The following is a 23264-nucleotide window of genomic DNA, read 5'->3' on the forward strand; positions in this document are numbered from 1 at the left end:
TTATTTATTTATTTATTTATTTATTTATTTATTTATTTATACAAGCACTGGGTACAGTCAGAGGCGCGGGAGGGTGAGAGAATTCACCAGAGCCAGAGCGGAGAGTAGAACAGGCAGAGTGAGGAAGTACACTGCTGAGGGGAGCAGCGGGCGGCAGGAGAGGTCTGCGCACCATGTGGGACTCTTGCCCGTTGACCGGGGATCAAACCGGCACTGCAGAGGCTGTGGGCAGCTTCGCAGCCCAGCGCTTAACCGCTGCGCCACCAGGGAGGCCCATCTTATAATTTTTTTAAGTAAGAATAAATCTTTCACATTTAAACCTGTTCCTTCCACATATTTTAAAATGTGCCTGTCCCTTGAACTTTTCCATGGACTCACACGTTTCTTTCTTTCTTTTTGGCTTCTGCACGTCCTGCCTCAAAAGTCTAACTATTTAGGACATATAATTAACTGCACTCCTTGTGTTTGTTTGTTTTTTTATTGTGTGTGTGTATATGTGTGTGTGTGTGTGTGTGTGTGTGTGTGTATAGTGATTTTCAAAGTGAGGGAAGAAAAATGAAGTGGGCAAAACTCCCCATCAGGTAGACATCTCACAATTATACCTGCTTCCATTCTTATGTGCTCCCCTAAACCAGGACTCCCTGACTCTTTAAAGACTCTGCTGTTGTGGACATGGGTACTAACTGGAGAGATTCATATTCCTCAGACATACTGAGTCAGAAAAATAAATTAGTTGAAAACTACTGTTCTAGAAATAGAAAACTCAATATTTATTCCTATACACATCTTAGGAGAGTTTAATGATTTTATATACCATGATTAATGTGATTGCTTACTATTTGTTATGTCAGTATAAGCAGTATTATAAAGTGTGTTCAGACCCAATTAGGTAAGCTCTGCAGTCTATCTTATATCCCACCTACTCATTAAGGCCAGCATTTTTATTCCTAACAAGAATTACTCCTTTTGTCTCACATCACATTGACAAAAATTTACCTGCCACCTACAAAAATATAGTTTTTATGGCTTAAAGAAAACAGATGTTTCACTTGAAAGTCAGACTCCTAATGAATATATAATAGCAAGCTAACTTTTCATTTTGTTTTAACTCCTATAAAATCAAGAGTTTCTTTAGATATAGAGTTCATTTTCTTTTTTTTTTAAATCAGTTGCATTTTTTAATAGATTTTTTTTTTAAATAGAGGCATGTTTTATTTATTTGTTTGTTTGTTTTGTTTACACATGCACTGGGTACAGTCAGAAGCGCCGGAGGGTGAGAGAACTCACCAGAGCCAGAGTGGGGAGCAGAGCAGGCAGAAGGACTGAAGTACACTGCTGAGGGGAGCAGCGGGCGGCAGGAGAGGTCTGCGCGCCATGTGGGACCCTCCTCCGGTGGCCTGGGAGGAGTCGGGGATCGAACCTGCGCCGGAGAGGCCGCGGGCCGCTTCGCAACCCAGTGCTCAACCGCTGCGCCATCGGGGAGGCCCTAGAGTTCATTTTCTAAGATACCAAAAACCTCACAATATGGCAGACAAATCAGAATTATTTCTTTCATTGGAACAAATTTGATACACTCAACTTCAGAGTTAAAGAATTTAAGAAGTTTAAAAACAAAGTTACAGGGCCTCCCTGGTGGCGCAGCGGTTGAGCACTGGCTCTGCGAAGCTGCCGGCAGCCTCTACAGCGCCGGTTCGATCCCCGGCTGCCGGCAAGGGTCCCACATGGCGCGAGAGACCTCTCCTGCTGTGCCCGCTGCTCCCCTCAGCAGTGTCCTCTATCTGTCTGGCTTTTCTCCTCTTCACTCTGGCTCTGGTGAATTCTTTCACCCTCCTCTGCTTCTGACTGTACCCAGTGCTTGTATAAATAAATAAATCTTAAAAAAAAACAACAATGTTACAAATTTATTTATTCATTTTATAAAATTTGAAGCCTTCAAATTATAGAAATTGCAGGGCCTCCCCAGTGGCGCAGCAGTTGAGCGCTGGGTTGCGAAGCTGCCCGCAGCCTCTGCAGCGCCGGTTCGATCCCTGGCCTCAGGCAAGGGTCCCACATGGGGCGCAGACCTCTCCTGCCACCCACTGCTCCCCTCAGCAGTGTACTTCGGTCCTTCTGCCTGCTCTGCTCCCCGCTCTGGCTCTGGTGAATTCTCTCACCCTCCCGCGCTTCTGACTGTACCCAGTGCTTGTATAAATAAATAAATAAATCTTTAAAAAAAATTATAGAAATTGCAGGTAGAGGTTTATCATAAATCAGTATTGGCTCACATGTTAGACTATCTTAAATTCTAAACAACCTTTTAAAATATCCAAATAAAAGGCCGATGCCTGTAAGCATCAAACAAATATGAACCATATTTAATCAAATCTAATTCATTTATTCATCTTTAATACTAATCTACCCATGGTAGGTCAGTAATGATAAACTTTAAAAAATACAGGAATACAAAGGAAATTATTGTTTCTATACAAAACCAAGGTCACATATTTTATCAAATATATAATATTTATATTTCTAATTTATTTTATATTTATGTATTATGTGTTTATAAAGTAAGTTGTGATTCTCTATATTTGTTTGCCACTCTCTCCGATATTGTTAATAGTAGTTTGCTCTGTGACCTTACTCTTAACTGAAAAGTTGATTTTTCTCTGTAGTCCACTCATAGTATCTAGAAGTTCAATGAAAACAGCTCAAGATTCTGGCAGTTAAGCCTGAGAATCTTATTTTTCTTCAGCAAATTCACCATAGGCCTTGTAGACCATGTCAAGACATTAATCTTTGGAAGTTTGTTTTTTTTATATGAACTCATATTAACTCATTCCTCTGTATTCTGTATGTAATGTATGATAATAAAAAGATATAACCTAAAAGCATAAGCTTTTGTTGATCTTTGTTAAATTTTATCAGTTTAATTCATATTTCTCCCTGTGAACCTACTGAGATTTTCTTAAATTTTGGTTATTTTAGCTGATATATATTAGGTGCCTCTGTGGCCTTTGGTTTCAAATTCAGTAAGTACATATTCTCTTTCTTTAAGTCAGAATTATAGAATTTTCTCTCTAAAAGAGACACAAATAACATATAATTCAACCCCTTTGTTCTATTTTTTAATTTTATTTTTATATTCCCCATACAATTGCAACCCCCTTATTTTGACCCCAATCCCTCCTTCCCCCCCCCCATAGTGTGTCTCTGGTTCATAGTTGTTTGTTGATTTTGATTTTTTCTTTCTTATAGCTATTCTTTTTCCTGGTCCCTTATTTAGGTTTTCTAGATTCCTGCTATGAGTGAGACCATCTGGTATTTTTCTTTTTCTTTTTGGCTTATTTCGCTGAGCATGATCCCTTCAGCTCCATCCATGTTGCTGCAAATTGCACGAGTTTATCTTTTTTGATTGCTGAGTAATAGTCCATTGTGTATATGTACCACATCTTGATCCAGTTGTCTGTTTTTGGGCACTTGGGTTGTTTCCAAAGCTTAGCTATTGTAAACAGTGCTCCTATAAACATAGGGGTGCAGGTGCTCTTTGGAATTAATGTTTCTGTGTCCTTTGCGTAAATACCTAGGAGTGGAATTGCTGGATCATATGGAAGCTCTATCTTTAGTGGGTTGAGGAATCTCCCCACAGTTTTCCATAGTGGTTGGACCGGCTTGCACATCCTCGCCAACATTTGTTGTTGCTAGTTTTTTTTATATGTGCCAATTTCACTGGTGTGAGATGGTATCTCATGGTAGTTTTGATTTGCATTTCCCTGATGACAAGTGATGTTGAACATTTTTTCATATGGCTGTTGGCCATTTGTATTTCCTCTTTGGAGAAGTTTCTTTTTAGCTCTTCTGCCCATTTTTTGACTGGATTATTTTCTTTGTTTTTTTTTAGTCTCGTCAGCTCTTTGTAGATTTTTGTGATCAGTCCTTTATCATTAGTTCAACCCCTTTGTTTGTTTGTTTTTTATTTGTTTGTTTTGTTTGTTTGTTTGTTTGTTTGTGGGACCCTCTCCAGTGGCTGGGGAACGAACCTGCACTGCAAAGGCAGCAGGCAGCCTCGCAGCCCAGCACTCAACTGCTGCACCACCAGGGGAGGCCCCAACCCCTTTGTTTTAAAGATAAGAAAACATAGGTCCACACAGGCAACACAGATGGTTGACAGAAGATTTTGACCTAAAAATATAGACTGCAGAGCACATCTGTGAACCAATTTGAGACACCCACTAAGAGCCTTTGTAGGTGTTGGAATATTGAGCTTGAGGTACAGTTATTCAACTATAACTGAGCATGCATTCTCCATATCCACAGTCATGACATTCCTTGGTAAATCTAATAGAGTTTAACACTTCAGACAAGAGAAAGTTGCCTTGGAACAAACTGGCTACTTGTAATAAACTGCATCTATTTCCAAGTAATTAGTAAAAATACTTGAGAAGACAGTCTGTTTTCCAGTTCATGATTTCTGTAATCCCTTCGAAAAGTCAGAACGTTTCTCTACTTCTGTTCTCCTGATGGTTAATAAAACAAAATGGATACTATATTTAAATACAAATATACCCAACCATCTGAAATTTTAAAATGCACCTAGCTAACAATTGAGATGACAGACTATTTTGAAAATGTGTGTGTTGGGGGGCAGTGGGGGGCTGAGGCATTACCATAGTCAAATGCAAATGTATACCTTTAAATGCTTTCATTGCAAAAGAGAATGAATGAATGAAACATTCAACTTTTCACAACATGAAAGAAATAAGAAAAATATAAATTAGAATATAGAGAAAAATAATTTTCAGTGAATTGAAAACTGATTCTTTGACAAAAATATAAATAAGCAGCTAACAAAAATTGTATCACAAAGAGTGAAGTAAACAAACATTAGATATTTAACATCAGACCTAAAAAATTAATCTATGGGTAATGAGGAAATAAACCAGGATGGCTTAGGTTATGGAGAACTTTTAAAGAGGTGATAATGTGGGTTGTTTTTTTTTTTTAAAAAAAAAAAAAAAAAACAAGCTTTAAAAAGATTTTACAAGTTCAATGAATACAGCTCAAGACTAGCAATTAGGAAGACATTGGAGACTCTTGAAGCTCTTGCTGTAGAATGTGGGTTTGAAAGCCACACTGCAAAAGATCAAGTGGGGAGGAAGAGGCCATCAGAATCCACCCATTTTCAGTCTTTGAACTGAACAAAGGAGTCCAGTGAAGCAGGTTGGACTCTGGTACAGTATTTTGAAGGATTCTTGAATTTTCATAAAATGCCCCTGTTGACATTGACTTTACTTGTGAAGTGAACCTTCACAGGTTCTTTGGTACCAAAAGTAAGTTCTTGACACAATTTCAAAAATAATCCCTCGTATTTGGTGCTATTTTCATAACACTATGTAGTAGACAATAGTCATGAAAGACTTTGATTACACAGAATTACTCATTAATTTGATATTTAATGTCTTGTTAACTCCAAAGTCCTCTTATTATTTCAACACTATTTAAGCATTGCAGCCCATCTTTTGTGCAATCTAATCCAGTCCTCTCTGTCCATCAGATCTCCGACAACTGCATTAATTTTCATTCATTTAGTACACATGACTTAAGAGTATACCTCACAGGCAGTAATATTCGTTGCAAGCTGTTGAATATTCTTGTGAAGAAGGTTACGGACTCATACTTAAGATTGAAATTAGCGAGCTTTGTCATCAGAATTCCTGTGCCTGGAAAAGAAATCAACTGTGCTCATTATGCTTTCCCTACAAGCAGATAGTTTACAGTCATTCTTATCTGAAAATACACAAAATCATCTTCAGTAGCTGCTTGGAAAGAAAATATTATTCTGGAAGCTATTGGTATTGGATGAGGAGGAAATTGGTTAAAAACAAAAAAATACTCAAAAAAGGATGACAGTGTTCATCCCCTTTTAAGAGCTATTCAGATGAAAAATTGCTCGGCATGAGCTTGATCTATATTTTTTTTGTGGTTATTAGTAGTAATGAAGATGCATTAACCATATTCTCTTGATAATGCTCTAGCAGTTTCTTAGTACTTTTATCAACATATAAATTTTACAACTGGTAATTTGGGAATTTGACTAGTACATTTTTGTTTATAAAAAAGGGTAACAACATTATAACTTCTTCATATCTGTGAATTATGAATCTTGACTTGCAAGCAGGCAACACTAAAATGCAATAGAACTTCTGTATCGTGATAGCTCTTCTTTCTACCACCACTCACAAGAAATTGGAGAGCGTGCAGGCTGCCGAGTGGAATACAAAGCCACAGGTGAATGCCTTCTTAATCCAGAATTTATGAATTCTTTTCATTTTATTCATTCTTATTCTCAGTAAACATGCATTGAGTGCCTTCTCTGTTGCTAACCTTAGTGTCTGTAAATTGAGAATGCTCGACTTCATTAGGAAGCAGCTGAAAAACTAGAAGTAAAGTGGTGCAAAATCACTATCTTTATCTCTGTTAGGAAAGGTTGTTTTCAACCATTTTTGGAAGGACATTAAACAGCTCTATTCTTTGAAAATACAAGGTGGTACAAAAAGAACCATTTTTAAAATGATTTTTTTCACGTTTCATTGAGTATAAGTGAATAGATCTTTCTTTTGTAAAACTGAGTTCCAGGTTTTGAATTTGATTTGTCCTATCTCCAAAACAATGGAAGTCTCCAATACCTAGCCATAATATTAGTTTGTGTCATTAGAGAAAACTTTATTGCAGAAACAGCATAGTGTTCTTTCCTTATTCTTAGAGAACTGTGGATCACTTCTGTTTTACAGCTAATGCCAAGGATACTGCTGTCCTATAAAAAGCAGGAGAATTGCTATGTTAGTGCTACCGGATAGATCTGAAAGAAGGAAATGATAGTAAAATTCAAGTTAACTGAGTCAAATAAGTGGATCCCCGATTCTTCATTTTCAGTTTCTTACTTTCATGAAAGGAAAGTGTGTAAAATTCAGCATCTATTTATGATTTGAGCAAGAAAAACACAAACTTTGGCATTTTCATGGACTTGAACTACCTCCTACAACTAAAATAATTTAAAATCCCGTCTGGTCTTCCAGATAATAACCCTGAGATATTGCGTGATTATGGACCTACCAGTGTATTCTTGGTTTCCTCCATTTGCCTATTGTGGCACTGCTCAGGGTAAACCATGGAAGCTTGTGAGATGAAGGAGATGACATTAAGGGCGTGGATTGATGCCTTCGGCTATACAATGTAGCAGTCTCAGTGACCTTGAGTGGTTTCAGAGTAACGACAAGAAGGCCTTAATGGGTTAAAAACTGAAGAAATGTTTTAAGTCATCCTTTCGGGAAAAAAATGTTGGGGGAAAGAGGGTGAAGAAATGGCGTGGCAACTAGAAAGGAATGAGAAGTCAGAAGAGAAGTTAACACAGACACACACACACACACACACACACACACCATGCTACCAGGAGGGATATAGTAGAGAAGGAGAAAATAGTGTCAGAGAGGGAAATGCAGAAGCAGTACTCTCAAGAAGTCAGAAGAGATGGGGTCCAGAGCCCAAAAGGCGAGGCTGGCCTTGGTTCTGAGAAAGGACACTTCCTCGACTGTGAAAGGGGAAGGGACTTTTAAGACCATAGGTAGACATGACCACCATTCAGTGCATGAATATCAAATCCCTGCAGGTGTGGTAATACAGCAGTTCACATGCTTTCATGAACCTCTTTTTCAAATGGGGGTTGGAGACAGTGGACAAATAATAACCAAGTAAGATATGTATATAGCATGTCAGATGATCAAAAATGCTGTCAAGCCAAGCAAAGCAGGGCAGTGGGGAAGGAAGACATGGAGTGCTGGAATCGAGGCTGAGGGTGGATTGTAATTCTCATGAACTTGATGTAGCTTCTGTGAATTTACGTCGTGCCTCTCAGACACATTTTTTCAGAATCAGTTTGAATTTATCCTACTCCCCACATGCGAAGATTTTATGTGAAATTCACGCTCAGCCTCGTTTCACAGATCCTTGTGTAGTAACCCTTTAAGGCTTGCCCAGCCTTGAGCTTCTCCTTTCTAGTCCTCATCATAAATTTTAAGCATCCATTAATTTATGTAATTATTTGATTAATGTATTTTTTCCCTACTAGACTAGAGAGAAACTCAAGGAGGGAAGCTCCATCTGTTTTGGACAAGTGTAGCCTCAGAGACTAGCACAATGTTGTTGGCATGTAATAGGTCCTATCTCTTGAATGAATGAATAAAAAGTGAAAAGACTATTTCCTGTAAGTCACATCTTTAAGAATCTTATTATTTCATTATTCTGTGGTCATTTTTAAGTGCTGACCTTGTAAATGGCCTTTTTCAAAGGAGATAAGGCATGTTTTTATACCAACGGAATATGTGAAATAGAGTTGTCCTCTAATTTACATCATCTCCATCTCATTTTTTTTAAAACAGGACTAATACCAAAGGCGCTCCCCTGAATATAAATAAGGTCTCTAATAGCCTGATTAATTTTGGAAGAAAGTTGATTTCTCCAGCAATGGCCCCAGGCAGTGCGGGTGGCCCTGTGCCTGGGGGCAGTAATGGCAGCTCTTCCACAGCTGTGGTTCCCACCAAGACCTCAGCAGAGGCCCCCAGGCACCCTTTGCAACAGCAGCAGCAACAGCAGCAGAGGCTGATGAAATCGGAAAGCATGCCAGTGCAACTGAACAAAGGTAAGGGGAAAATTCCAGTCAATCTGAAGAAAACACGTGCAGTACAGCCAGGGATTTCCTTCCCTACCTGTGCGGAACCAACAACAAAGAGAAATGAATGTAAAACTTAATTTTGAAAACTCTGTTATATTAAATCCTTTTTAAGTTGGAATATCAGATACTGTATTGTTTTTCATTATAACATTTTCTGAGGTTCTTTGTTAGGGTGTTTTTTATAGCCACTTGCATTTGAATCCTGTGGGTACCCATACGGTTTGGCACTTACTATCACAACACAGAACTTGACATCAGTTGACTGTAATGTCTGCTAACTTTGTGAAATTGTCCTTCTGACAGAAGAGATTGCAGTGGGATGTGCTGGTGGGCCCAGCCATTGCATCATCAGCTGAGCAGCATCTCCTGCAGTCAGTGTCTGAGTCCACCAACTGCAAGTCAGAACACGGAGGGTTAGAGCAGGGAAAGCTCAGGAGGTCATCTGGCAAGTCTGTCCTTTGATGCATGAGGGCTCTGCTGTTGGCACTGGGCAGCTCTCTGCTGCTGCATCAGGTGTGCTCACTGCTATTCCAGAGCCTTCCGAGGCTGCCCCTCCTACCTGGACATCATATGATTATCATTGATTAATTATTATTGTTATTAATAATCATCATATGATTATCATGTCACTCTCCATATGAGAGTCCTTCAGATTCTTACTCAGAACCTGTCAGATAATGTGTCAGGCCCCCTGTTCATATAGCAGAGTGGAAACAGTTACATGTCTTTTTAATGGGACCCTGCTATCTATAAAGAAGCAGAAGATATTAACATGATGCGAGAAAATCTAGAAAAATTGATTCTAAGGCCTCACAAGGCAGAGAGTCTGGGACCATGTAGAGTCAGGGCAAATATCCTGACCGATGCTGCTTTCCTGTCTTAAGGGACCCCTGTGGTATAGCCGTGTTCAGTAACTGGTGTCCACAGTAACAATAGTAATACTGAGTTGGTAGGAACTATTAACTCTTGTTCCATAAGCCCTTTTTAGGAAGAGTGCATCCAGACTTATTAAAAATTTTATATTATTGCATTTAAATTGGTAAAGTTAAGTTAAATAGACTTTATTCCCCAGCGATACAAAATAATGAGTATTATTCAATAAGTATATTTTCTCTGTATGTTCTTCTGTTAGTTACAGCATGTTACTATCTTTGCCTAGGTGAAGTATTAGACTTTATATAATTAGTATTTAAATTTCTATTGGAATATTCAGTTTACCTTACATAAGATCTCATTTAAAATCACTTTTTTTTTTAATGTAGAGCTATCACAGATGATTTAAAGAAAAGGAGTTTTCAAATCATTAACATGTTGTAAATGTATTTTAATGCCGGGAGACATGCCCACTTTCCAGAATGGAAATGAATGTTATTTTATATATTTCTTAATTGTACTGTTTTATTGTTCTAAACAAATATGATTTCAATATTGCTTTGATAACAAGCTGTAGTCAGTAGTAATTCTAACTGATGGCAGGCAAATGAGTCAGAGAATCTCTTAATGCTGTAGCTTAAATTTTCTGAGGAACCAAGCCAAATGACTATAGAAATATAAAGTTGTGTCTCTAAGGAAATGTCAAGTATTAATATCACAGTAAGTGAGAAAGGAAGTGCATGAAGATGAAACAATTGATGATAACGAAGTCCCCAGTTATAAGGAGACGACAGAGCACTTAAGCAAGCATTTTGGAACATGAATATCACTAGGGCATTTTGTAACTGATCCCTGTGCTAGAGAAAGTAGCCTTGTTTGGCAACTCTTCCTTTTATTTCTGGTTCATTCTTTTCATATCAGTCTACAGAAAAACATGTCTACCTTCATATTAAAGAGAACTATACCTGCCAAAGCCCCTCCCTGCACACAAGTCTGAATGAAATGGAGCAAAAGGCAAAGAGAATAGTTAATTCAAGTGGAAGCTGGTGTAGGCAGATGCGGCCTGCCCTTTGGTTCACTGCTGGTGAATACTGAGCCTAGCCCTCACCCCACATACACGCGCCCTCTCTGACCCTTTCTATCCTTGCCCTAAAATGAGAGTGTCGGATTGATCCTTAGGGAACCTCCCAGCTCTGAAAATCTATGGTTCTTTTGATGAAAGCTGTTTGTTAACTCTCACGAGTTATACTTCCAGCACTGGTTCTTATAAGCTAGTGTTTTCCAGCAGTATGGCACTGCGCAGTGACACTGACAGATCTGCAAGTGTGTCACCTGGGCCCAGGGATGAGCGATCATGAGGTTTAGTCTGCCAAGAGGCTTGGTTGAAATATGACTTCTGACTGTCTCAGAACAGAGCCATCCACTTAGTCCCTTTGAGGAAAGATAATGCAATAGTCTTTTTAGTGTGCTCTGCTGGAAAATTTGAAAGTTGTTTTGACAAATGGTGGTTTGTAAAGATGAAAATGCTTATGGTTTTCATAAGTTACTTAACTCTCCATTATTTGTGCTCACATATGGGAACAGTTGTATGGAAAACCCCAAGTTCCTGTGTGTGCTGCTCGAAACGCACTCTGTAGTTTTGGATGTGTTGGGATGGGGTGACGGAGGAAGGAGGTGGGCACAGATGCGCCTCCGTAATTTTCCTGGTGATGTTTGATATTATAATTAGGTTTTGGTCTCTACGCACTGATAGGTGATACAGAAGCAACAGAATAAAATGCACGCTAAGCATAAAATTGTCAGTCTTCATACAGAAAATAGGCACACTGTTTATCAATGAATTGAGCGTTAGCTGTGTTATGAAAATATGGGACCAGGTAAATTCCACAGTAAGCTGTTTATCACTTATTTGGAGTATGCACCTATTTATAGATTTTATTTCACTTATAGGAAATTATAAATGCATGTACTGTTATTTAAAGGGAATGATATAATTACAACTCACTAATTTCCAGATGAGCTGACTGGACTGTAAATCATAATTCTAGCAAGTGGTTGGGGCACTGAGGGTGTTATTTCATTTAAACACTGGGCTTTTTACTAATACATCAATGCTTCAGGAGAAGCAAGTATCAATCATACATTATCATAGTCGGAAATACGGTGCCTTTCAGAAGACTTTTTTTTTTTTTTTTTTTTTTGGTTTGTTCATCTCAAAATAGCCTAGGCCTTCAGATGGTGATCTATCTAGAGAGTGATTCTGTTGACAGTACTGTGCTCAGTGTCAAACTTTGTCATCCAGGAAGGAAATCAAAGAACCAAAAAAATCTCTTCGAGATGTTTACAGTGTATCTTGGATTCTCCATGCAATTCCTCCTGTGCTCGCTTCTTAAAAATGCCCTCCTCCCTGCCCTGCCCACCCCCCATTTCCTTTGTCTATTTTTAAATTTGAACACTTAATTTATTTTAAGCATTTACTTCAGGTCCAATTTGTAAATGAAATCATGCCTGTAGTAAGTGTATCAAGTTTAAAGGGTATGCAGTTCACAGATTTATTTTTACATGTTGACATTTGTAAGTACATGTGGTAACTTATGAAATCTTTGCACTACTTAATATGAAATTAGAATTACTTGTATTTATCACTGAAGAAACTGGTTTCAAGTTCAGTTAAAAATAAATTTTATTCGCTATAGGAGGAAATCAATTTCAAAAGAATGGTGACTTCTTAATAAATGACATTTAACTTACTTTTGGATAAAGATTTTTTTCAAAAAAATATAAAATCACACTAATATCTGTAGCATAATGAAATCTGCTCTGCAAAATCTTTTGATTGCTAACGTTTCCTATGCTTTAGAAACTTGTTCGTTTTTCTTTAAGAAAAGCACATACAAAAACTGTTTAGGAGCACATTTTAAAAATTATTTCCTTTTAAACAGATTTTATATTTTTCTGATGTTGTTCTGTCTTTTCTGTTGTGTATTTTTAGTAATTAACTTGATAAAGTATTATAGTATTAAGTATGAGAAAAGTAAAGTTGATTTTTTTTCCTTTTTATGAAATCTAATTACTTTTTTTTATGAAATGCAGGCGATGTAGTTACAGGAAGCGATGCTCAGGTTTCTGTTCCTGTCCAGACTCTAACTGACCTCCAAGGTACAGCTACATGGCAATGTAGTATCTCTCTTTGCCTGCAGTATTATCATCACCAAAACTCCATTTTTTCCTTTGCTCACCCTCCTTCATACTGTTTATCGGTTCACTACCATCGTTCAGCCACTGGGTGGCAATGTTGTGTAGAACAAAAGTCCCCTTTCATGTCATACATTGATGATGCCAAATCTCACTGCAGTGTGAGTTTTCTATTAAGTCTGCACCAGTCTCTTTCCTTGTAAAACATAATCATCTTATATTTTATGATTATCCTAACAGTACACTTTATGTTGCAGCCAAGTGTTCTTTTTGTTGCACAGGTGTTCTGTGACAGTATTTGATAAATTAGCTTTGAAATCAGATGATTGATATAATGTTTGTATGCACATTATTGTGTGAATTAATCAGAGATACTGAGATTTTACCTAAAAGAGTTACAAATTGATTTTGAAATAAGTTTTTTCCTTTTAATGTTATAAACAACATGCTTATAACATTATGTAGGTTTTTGGGTGCACAACATTTTAAATCAACATTTGAATATACTACATTATTGAAATAAGTTTTTAAATACAGGCTTTATAGTGTGAATGACATTAAAATATTTCAGGTCTGTTGTCTGTATACAGTAATTGGCAGTGATTTAAAATTTAAAGATATCCTTTTGATGCCATAATCATTTGTTCAAATCTAGAAAGAAATTTAAGAAGTACAAAATAGTTGTATATCGTATTTTGTGATTTTTAAAAACAAAAATATTTAAAGTTGCTACATTAATCTTTTATGACATAGACTTAGAATAAATATACTATAGAAAGGATTTATTAAATGATAGCCTAGACTAACTTTAAAAAAACTTCAAATTCAGACTAATAAGATAGCAGCATTAATTAAAACTCATATCATGTTGTTCTTAAGTATCCACATAATATAGTCATGATACTAATATTAAATTATTGTTGTGGTAAGTCTTTAAAATATTCATACTTTTTTATAAATTAATAGAAAAAGATGTTGTGATTAGGAGATGAACGATGTGTTGGCTTAACTTTAAAAACACACACATACACACACACACAGCCACAATAGAGGAATAAGATCTTACTTCTATATATATAGTTCTTCACAGGTAAAACTTCTGCCATATTTTGGTAATTGACCTTTAAGAGCTTTCTCAGCTCAAGGATTCCATGGCAAGCTGCTATTCATTCTTGTTGGTATCTACTAAGTGATCTATATAATAAAGGTGGCAGTATAGGCGGATAATTGCCAAATGATTTCTCTTTAGTTTTGTCAATTAGTGCAGTTATAGGAGCACATATTAATGGATTGCATGATAAAGTGAGGATTCATAGGACTTAAATTTGTTTCCTAAAAATAAAATCTGAGCCACCCCAGACTACTTTTAAACAAGGATTTAAAAATCCCCAAATTAGTTTGCTAGCTTTTTAAGTTAGTTTGCTCCAGAGTAGATGCCTGGCGCAGGACGCCCAGTCCATACCTCTGTCAGAAGCATAGAAGTCAGAATAAGCAAGCGGCCCTTTCTCCACTGACCAGGACCACATGGCCAGTGTGGCTGTCTTAACAGAATCTTGAAGAGGAAGGTTATATGGCTTTGTTCAAGTATTACGTGGTGTGATCATCTCATTCACTGATGCTGCAAGTATTTGTTGAGTTTGGCCTATGATGTACCAAACAATTTCTGTTGGCCCCTGGCTTTCCCTTCAGCTTTACCAGGTTGCTGTGATGATATCAGCCTGTGCTTTAGATACCCAGGCAGGCCTACACAGGTACCAGCTCTTTTCTTGGCTACCCTCTTCAAGATTTCCCCTGCCTGCCATGCAATGACAAAGAGTGTATCGGTCCCACAGGGAAGATTACAGCTGCTTTATTGACATGAGATTCCCCTCCCCAAATGTTTTTGATCTACGATGATAATGACAATGATGATGAGACAGTGAACTGATACCTACCCTGATTTCGAGGTCACTTTGAGTTTTCCCACACTTCTGCAGAGTGTCAAGAGGCAAGGGGAAGTAGAAGGGAGTCCAGGTAGTTAATGGTGGCAACAAAAAAGTTTCTAACAAGGTGTTCTCAATATGAACAATAATATTAGGAGCTGGAGAGCTTCATCAGAGGTGCCAAACCGACTGCAGTCAGCACCCGTATAATATTGCAGGAGTCGATACTTGTCTTTTGTATGACAAGGAGTAGATACTTGTCAGGGATAGGACAAGTTAAGCTTTACCAAGTAGCTTTTTTTCAAAGTCATGAGTAAATTTCAAGACATAAATATCAGTACTTTTCATGTTTCTTTGAGTATATATACTCTTTTTCTCATGAGATTTCATACCTTCATCTTTGCCTTTCAACAAATACATAGATTCCATTTTTTTTAAAGAAAAACATTGAACATAAAGTGAGATTAAGGTCAATCAATATTTTTTTCTTTGTTGGGAAGTTCCATTTTATATCTCAGCATAGATTGCAGCTGTAAAAACATGTCACAGGAGTTTTTCATTTTTAAGACTTAACTCAAAAGATGTCTGCAAAATTATTTTGGGAAATTGTACTTTTTGAAATTGAAACTTTTATCAAGAGATATTTAGGAATTTATTCACAAACTAAAAAGCTTTAAAAACCAGCACACACACATACAAATACCCAAACAGACATTACTTCCAAAGGGAACTTAAAATTCCCAACAACAGAAGTATATGAATTTTATTCTATAAGGGAGGGACCATTAGTTAACAAATTTAGATTTCATAACTTATTGCCATAGGAATTTTTAAACTTTATACTTCAGTGTTTATATTTCGGTTATGCACATAAATATAAATATACACATGCACAGAGATGATCATTATATAATTATTTATACGGTGGTTGTGAGAAATAGAGAAAAAGGTCAAAGAATCCCTATCCAGATTAACCACTTGAAATTCTCCAGGTAAAACTAAAACACAAATATCATTAGATAACCCCAGTTAACTAAGGGCATTAAACAGATGAAAAACAACTTTCTTCTTCCCTCTTCTTTCTGCTTGTTCATTTCCCTGAGAGTAACTATTTTTTAAACTGGGGAGTAACATGCAATCACACTAATGTGATAACAGCTCTCCTGCCTAGATACGACTTTCCCTGTGGATCTTCAAGATGAAAATACTTCCAGGAATGTCCCACACCAGATGGCAGCAAACTGGTAGAACCAAGAAAAGGGAGGTCAAGTCAACTAGAGCAGGACCCAGTAACAACAGAAAAGAGAGACAGCGCCTGCTCACAAGAGGCGGGGGGACACTGAAAAAAAAGAAAATTACCCTTGTCAGTGACCCCATCTTGCTCATTCTGGTTGTTGTTGAGAAATGATAATCCTGAAACAGAACAAGCAGTTTCATTGTGTTCTAGATAATCACTTTAAGAAGGAAGAGAAATATAGTATGTAAAACAGATATGGAGACACATCAGTTAGCTAAAAAATACATTTTTGCGGAACACCTATTCCCAGAGACATTGAATAGATGAGCTTTTTTGGACTGAGAACAATATCAATTTGCCCTTTATTTTTCAAGACCTCATTCCATTTTTCTCTTTGATCTAATTGCAGCCCCCCTTCCTCCAGCCCACTTGGCACAGCCCTTTTTAGGGGAGCAAAGTGGTGCGGCTTGGCTCAGATGGGCTCTGGAGTCAGACGGGGCTTGAATTCTGACCCATCATAGCCTTGCTGGGCGGCCTAGGGAGGTCACTCAGTCTCTCACCTGCCGAGAGAGAAAACAGCTACTGTGAGGGTGGTATAAGACGTCACATGCCCCCTGCTCTGGTGGTAATGGTGGCACCTCTGTGAGATTCCCTGGAAACAGCTTAGGTGTTTTTTGTTTTTGTTTTTTTTTAAGACCTATTTATTTATACAAGAACTGGGGCACAGGTTAGAGGCACTGGAGGGTGAGAGAATTCACCAGAGACAGAGCAGGGAACAGAGTAAGCAGACGGACCGAAATACACTGCTGAGGGGAGCAGTGGGTGAGACAGGGGAGGTCTGCCGCACCATGTAGGTATCTCCCTGGCCGGCCTGGAATCAAACCAGTGCTGCAGAGCCTGCAGACAGCTTCACAGTGCGGCACTCAACCCGCTGCACCACCGGGGAAGCCCCAACCTCTTAAGTTTTCAAAGTCAAATTATGAACGAGCACACTCACTGCTATATTTCTTTTTCTTAACAATCCGTCTGATATTATAAATCCACATCGGCTTGCCAGCACTGGATCCAGCAACCCCTAGTCAGGCTAGAACAGGCTGGGCTGGGGACCCTGGAGACAGCCTGCTTTGCTTCACTCTTATGGCACCAGATATAATGTTTTCATGAATAGATTCATCCCTCTTGCTGTCTGTCACTCAAGTCTGTGAGGTTAACAAAATACTACCAGGTAAGGCCTGGAAACTCTCTTTCTCCTGAGTCACTGTGTAAAGTGACTCAGGCCCTGGGCCCCCAGCTGTTCCCTTTCACTCTTTTGGGACCTTCCAGAATTCCTGGTCTGAACATATTGCCTTTGGGTGTCCTGTGGCCAACTCCCCCAGCTGGTCTGGGTTTACAGGGGTTGTGCCTGTCTATCTAGGGAGACACCCAGTCCCTGTCTGATTTCCCATTGAGTTTGAGGGAAAGATCATGAACATGTTCTTCAGGGTATATGGCAGGAGCTGACTGATTATTTTCTCCTTCCTCTCACCTCCTTCCCAGCCACTCTGTAGTCAGGGCTCCTTGCTGACGCCTAGAAAGCTCATTCATCAACTCAGACTCTTGACAGATAATCTCCATGGACACATGACAACTGGGACTCAAAACTTTTACTGACTGTTCCAGAAAGGGAGAGTGAAGGAAAGATTCCTTACACCTACATGCCGCTCTCGCTAGTCCAGCAGTACCTTTGTGCACTGAGGAAAAGGTATAACCCAGCTCACACCAGCGCACAGCTTAGCAAGCAGCAGGGGATCTGTGTGCAGGGGTCTGGTCTTCGAGCCTAGAGCCCGTTGGCTGACGACTGGAGGTCACTAAGAAGTGCAGCCCATGGACAAACCTTCCCGAAGACGGCGGACCAGCTGGTCTCGCACAGGGGCGCTGTGGATCACGCTACCTGCTCTGCATTTACAGCTCAGCCTGGCTCGATGCGGCTTACGCCTGCTGCGTTCTTCACATACTGGGCACCACACAGCCCGTGTGAAGCAGGTGCTTCACTTAACAGATGAGAAGCACAGCTTGCTTGTGGAGAGTCAATGATTTGCTCAAGGCCCACAGCTAGGTAGCAGCTCAGCTGAGCTCATAGCTCAGTCTAGGTGTGTCTGACCCATCAGGTGCCCCTGGGAATTCTGCTTTTCAATACCTCTCCTATCTACCGCCTCAGCCTTGGTGTAAGCCCATCTAACCTCTACCCTGGGGCAGTGCAAGAGATGCCACATCCAAGCAAGCTCTGTAACCCTCAGTCTGGTTCCCTGCTTCAGATCTGCGGTAAGTCCCGTCATCTACCAACAAGATTAAGGCCAGAGGCCTTAGCCTCCGAACAAGGCACTCCTCTTAACAGCTGTCCCTGCTCTGAAAGCCTCGCCTCGCGCTTCCTTCCCTCTCCCCACCCCCAGAGCTAGGGGACCAAGAGGAAGCTAAGCTCCTGTTTAGTATGCCTGCAACTTCTAGAAAGAGTTTGTTTGATTCCCTCCTCCCGCCACTATCCCCGAAAGCCACTGCAGTCAGCGCCAAATGAAAACGAAGCGCTCTGTGGGACCTGACCTCATTTCACATGGGTTTTGGTGTCATTTTCAATTACATATGGATGACAGGAAGTGCTAATGGTTTTAATCAGCCTCTCATCGAGCTCGGTGGTCCCAGTAGTCTACATGCCTTGGTAAAGACTGTTCTCTGCCAGAAATGAACCAGCACCAGCACCACCTCCCACTCTTCAGGTTTTAAGATTTCATGTACACATTCCACTGCCTGAGAGAATGGAATATTCCCTCATGGTGCTTCCAGAATATAGCGGTATATACACCTGTGTTAACGTTTATCACCTGAAGTGTAGGTAGTTGGAGTATGTACTCATCTGTATTTTGCTTGGACTGCTATTTTGGGAGCTTCTGTTTTGTTCCCACCCCCACCTCCCCACCCCACCCTCCTCAGGCCTCCATGGAGCTCCCAGAGGCCTTCCTTAAGCTCAGTCCGTGCAGGGCCTGTGTCCCCAGGTTTGGGTATAAATGAAAGACTGCATGCCAAACTAAGAATGGGCCTGTGAGAATATTTTTAAGAAGGCCTTATAAAATAATTTTAAATAATTGTCTTGGGTCAGCAGTTCTGAGAAACTGTAAAACTAAGGTCTATGAGTAGGAAGCTTTTTGGAGAGCAGCCTCGGGATGTGAGCCTGGGAGTGACAGAAGCAGCATTGAGCTGAGGTGAAGTGGAACCACCTTTGCTGCTGGAATCTCTGAGCCCAGGATGCCCTCTGAGCCAGATTGTCTGCCCCAGCAAGGGGGCTGGCCACTGTATTGGGCACATCGGGGGAGGGGCATGGCCTGGGCAAAGCAGTTCTCTTCAGCTGCAGGCTCCTGGAGGAGGGGAAGTCATACAGGCCCGCCGTCAGCAGCCAGGCTCCTGCCGCAGGGAAGCCACAGTCCTGAAGGGGGACATGGGCAGGCCGGTCCAGCAATATATTTAAGCATGTGCCTCTAAGACTAGTCTTGAAACTACAGCACAGCAGAAGAAATGATTAATGTTGGTCCATTAGTTAAAGGCCTTCAAAGGTTTATAGAGCTCCTAAACACTGTAGCTTTGGGCTACAAGCTGAGGTACTGCCCCTTCAGGTAGGGGCTGTCCAGGTGAGGCCTTGGTGATGGAACGTGTCATCTGTACACACATTGCCACTCCAGGGTTGTCATGGCCTGTGTGTTCCAGGCGTGAAGAGGGCAGGGAAGTCTGAGAGTCCTTTTTTTGACTCAAAGCAAGACTGCTCCAGGTGCCTGGACCTTTCTTACAGATCTCCAGAGGAAGTACCCTCATCCTCTTGGGGGCACCTTCTTATGACTCCATTTTTTTAAGGTCTGAATACTCCTATTCCCAAACAGCATAAAAATGTTAGAAAGCAGTTTTTGTTATAAGGGGAAATGTATTTTGTACAAGGTTCTTATGTGAAATGTAGACCAAGAACACTGTTAATAATACTGCCAGTCACTTAGAATTTGGTAATTCAAAGATAACTTCTTATAAGCGCTGACCTTAGTGTTATTTCTGAAAATGTAGTGCTAAGCAGAATAATAGCTGCAGAGGAAATCTATGGACGCTATTTCCCCTGAAGGGAACAAATTGCTTTCAAATTCTTTCTGGATTACTTATTCTCACCCAGCAAATAATTGATAAGTTAATTTATTAAAGCAGGTATTCTAAAAAAGTTCTCCTACATAAATTGTGGTTTTATTTGTTATAGTACTTACTAAAATATACTGACCTGCATTTTGTGAAAACCATTTAGAAATTAGACCATTCATTCGTTTATGTCTGTGTTGTCCAATATGCTCTCCCCAGCCACATGTGGCCACTGAGCACTTGAAATATATTTTTGAGTATGAAATATGAATTGGATTTGCAAGAATTACTTATATTAAAAATGAATGTAAAGTAGCTCCATAATTTTTTTTGTTTTGATTACAAGCTTGATTGCATGTTAAAATGATAATAGTTTGCCTATATTGGGTTAAATAAAATACACTTAAGATTAATTTCACTTTACTTTTTAAATATGGTTACTAGAAAGAAAATTAAGAATCCTCTTTGTAGCTCACGCTGCATTTCCTTCGAGCAGTGCTGGGCTATATAGTACTCTGCAGGTATTCCAAAACTGAGCACCGGCTGTCCTTTATCCTAGCTCCACAGTGTCACCCACCATGCTCGGGGTTCAGATTGTCCAAAGGATTTGAATAGACATTTCTCCAAAGAAGATACTCAGATGCCTTATAAGTGTATGAAAAGGTGCTCAACATCATTAGTCATTTGCACTGGGAAAATGCAAATCAAAATCACAATGAGATACCACTTCATACCTAGTGAGGTGGCTGAAATAAAAAGTAATAAGTGTTAACAAGGGGTGGAAATATTGGAACCCTCCTACAATGCTCATTCTTAGTTATCCATGGACCTGAATTCTCAGTGACAGCTTCCCTGACATTTTAATCGCAGCATTCAAATCCCTCTTTTGTGCTTTCTATAACTCTGCCATCTAAAATCATGTTTTGATTACATGATTAATCATATATACATATATGGTTAATACATATATACATCTAATACATCATATATACATATATGATATATTTGTCAGTCTCCCCTCACTAGAAAGTACTTGAAGGATGGAATTTTTGATGGTTTTAATTCCCACTATTTCCCTGCACCCTTAAGAGTCTGGTTCATATTAACAGTTGAGCGAATGAATGCATATCAAGTATTTTCATTGGTCGGTCCTGAAGTGCCCACAACAGTCTTATAAGGCTATCCCCATTGTTTAAGTGAGATCTGCACAGGTCTGGCAGTGGTCAATTCTACCTACCAGGCCATCTCAGCGGGACTTACCATCAAAGGGAGCTTTGTGGCTGCAGAACCATTCCACGAAACAGGCACTGCTGGAGACCCCAAATGAGAAGCACCCACTTTAATGTGGGGACATGTCTAGAAAGAAGCCCAGTGAGCCATACTTGGTGCCATTTCCACTGCATCTAGGTGACCCTATGTTCCATCTATAGTATCTGTTGTGAAATTAATGAAAAGAGAAGAGGCTCTTTTGCAAAACTGATGCAGGATTTAGTTTCTTTATAATAATGGTATGACATTCAGTATAGTAGTTTCCGGCTTCTGTTTTAAAGGATGATTCCATTAGTGGGGTAAAGTCCAGTCATTTAACCTGTGATTTTTAAAAATTGATTATTTTATTTTTTATATGTGTGCAACACTTGGGCTATTATTATAATATAAATTACATGTAGAAAACAATAACATTACTTCATCATTTAAAAAAAATGGCAGTTTTCTGATACATAAAAATGCATGCATTTTAACGTTCCATGATGTCATTATGTTGACTGAACAAAGAAATATCATTATCGATCATTTATTAAAAGCAATGAATTCTCAGTGAAAGAGTCTGGTGTTTCATTATTGCACTTAATTTTTCTTACAGGACAGAGTTCTAAAAACATCAGCTCATCTCCAAGCATTGAAAGTTTGCCTGGAGGAAGGGAATTCACGGGCTCCCCACCTTCATCAGCTACTAAAAAGGATTCCTTTTTTAGCAACATCTCCCGTTCCCGCTCACACAGCAAAACTATGGGCAGAAAAGAATCTGTAAGTATTTACAACTGGTTTTCTTTTTATCCTTCATTTTCTGCTCCAGTTCTGTATTTTCTAAAGGGTTGTTAGTTCCTTGTTTTTGTAAAGCTTTTAAAATTGTTACAGACTAAATTGAATTATTTCAGCAAAATATTTTCATTTCATTATTATTTAGTAATATTTTCAGCCATGGTCTGTGTTATACTGAATGGGAAGCACCAATTTAAACTGTGTGGAATCTCAAACTTCAGTCCTTTTTTTTCCTCTGCATATGCCCTTTCACCAAAGCCTGTTTTTTTTTTTTTCCCTATAATGTAACAAATAACACTATACTAAATAGTAGAGTAAGGCAACTTAAAACAAACCAAACTTTGTCTTAGTTTTAAATATTTCTTGAAAATTAAAAATGATTATCACTTGTTTTAAAGTTCTACAAATTACATTTCAATTTGCATAACTAACAATGTGTTGATAGTTGCTCTCTAAGATTCTTTGTATGCATTACTCAAAAGGAAATAGCTAAATCATATCAACCGCTTTAAATATATAGTTGTCTGAAATTTTTAGGGACAATTCTGCAAGAAAAAAAGGCATTTAGCCCATTGCATGGCTAGTTTAGCACCTAATATTGGAGTTTAAAGAGTTCACTGCCTACCAGAAGAGGATGCAAATGTTGCGTGTTACAGAAAAGGATCTAACTTTTGTTGAAATAGCCCTAAATTAGAAAAAAAAAAAAACACCTGTAAAACCTTTGAGAGGTAATTATTTATGGTGCACTGAACCACACTCTGTATGCTCTGTATGAGTGTGTGTGACTTTGGGCAAGACCCTCAACTTCTTGGTGAACCAACCACCTCATCTGCAAACAAAACAACTCTGATGGGAAGAGTTCATGACATACTCTGTGGTGGTCCCTTTCAATGTGTAAGAGTTGTGATTCTAGAATTTGTAAAAGAGCAGATTAGAACTTGCATTTAAAGATGATGGCTTTATCCGAGGCATCCAAGAGGGGAGGAGAAGAAGGAAGGAGATGTGGGTGGGGGGATGAGAATGTGGAGGAAAGGGGGGCACAAAAGACTGTGGGGGCCTCCCTGGTGGCACAGGGGGTTGAGCACAACACTGTGAAGCTCTCTGCAGCCTCTGCAGCATGAGTTCAATCCCTGGCCAAGGAGCTACC

General features: G+C 39.2%; 1 protein-coding gene across 2 annotated transcripts in view; it reads left to right on the top strand.

Annotated features, from left to right (window-relative positions):
- The window catches only part of TBC1D5 (TBC1 domain family member 5), a gene marked incomplete at both ends in the record, with an annotated part of 237356 nt that overhangs the window by 171161 nt on the left and 42931 nt on the right, over nt 1-23264 (top strand). The window contains 3 exons of one of the 2 annotated variants that reach the window (XM_084248105.1): nt 8415-8674; nt 12674-12739; nt 21939-22102. In XM_084248105.1, coding sequence (XP_084104231.1) covers nt 8415-8674; nt 12674-12739; nt 21939-22102 — 490 coding nt within the window. The remainder of the gene's footprint in view (nt 1-8414; nt 8675-12673; nt 12740-21938; nt 22103-23264) is intronic. The other variant, XM_084248106.1, reaches the window with a different exon arrangement.

The sequence above is a fragment of the Talpa europaea genome (assembly GCF_964194135.1).
Source record: "Talpa europaea genome assembly, chromosome: 11".
Classification (NCBI taxonomy): Eukaryota; Metazoa; Chordata; class Mammalia; order Eulipotyphla; family Talpidae; genus Talpa; species Talpa europaea.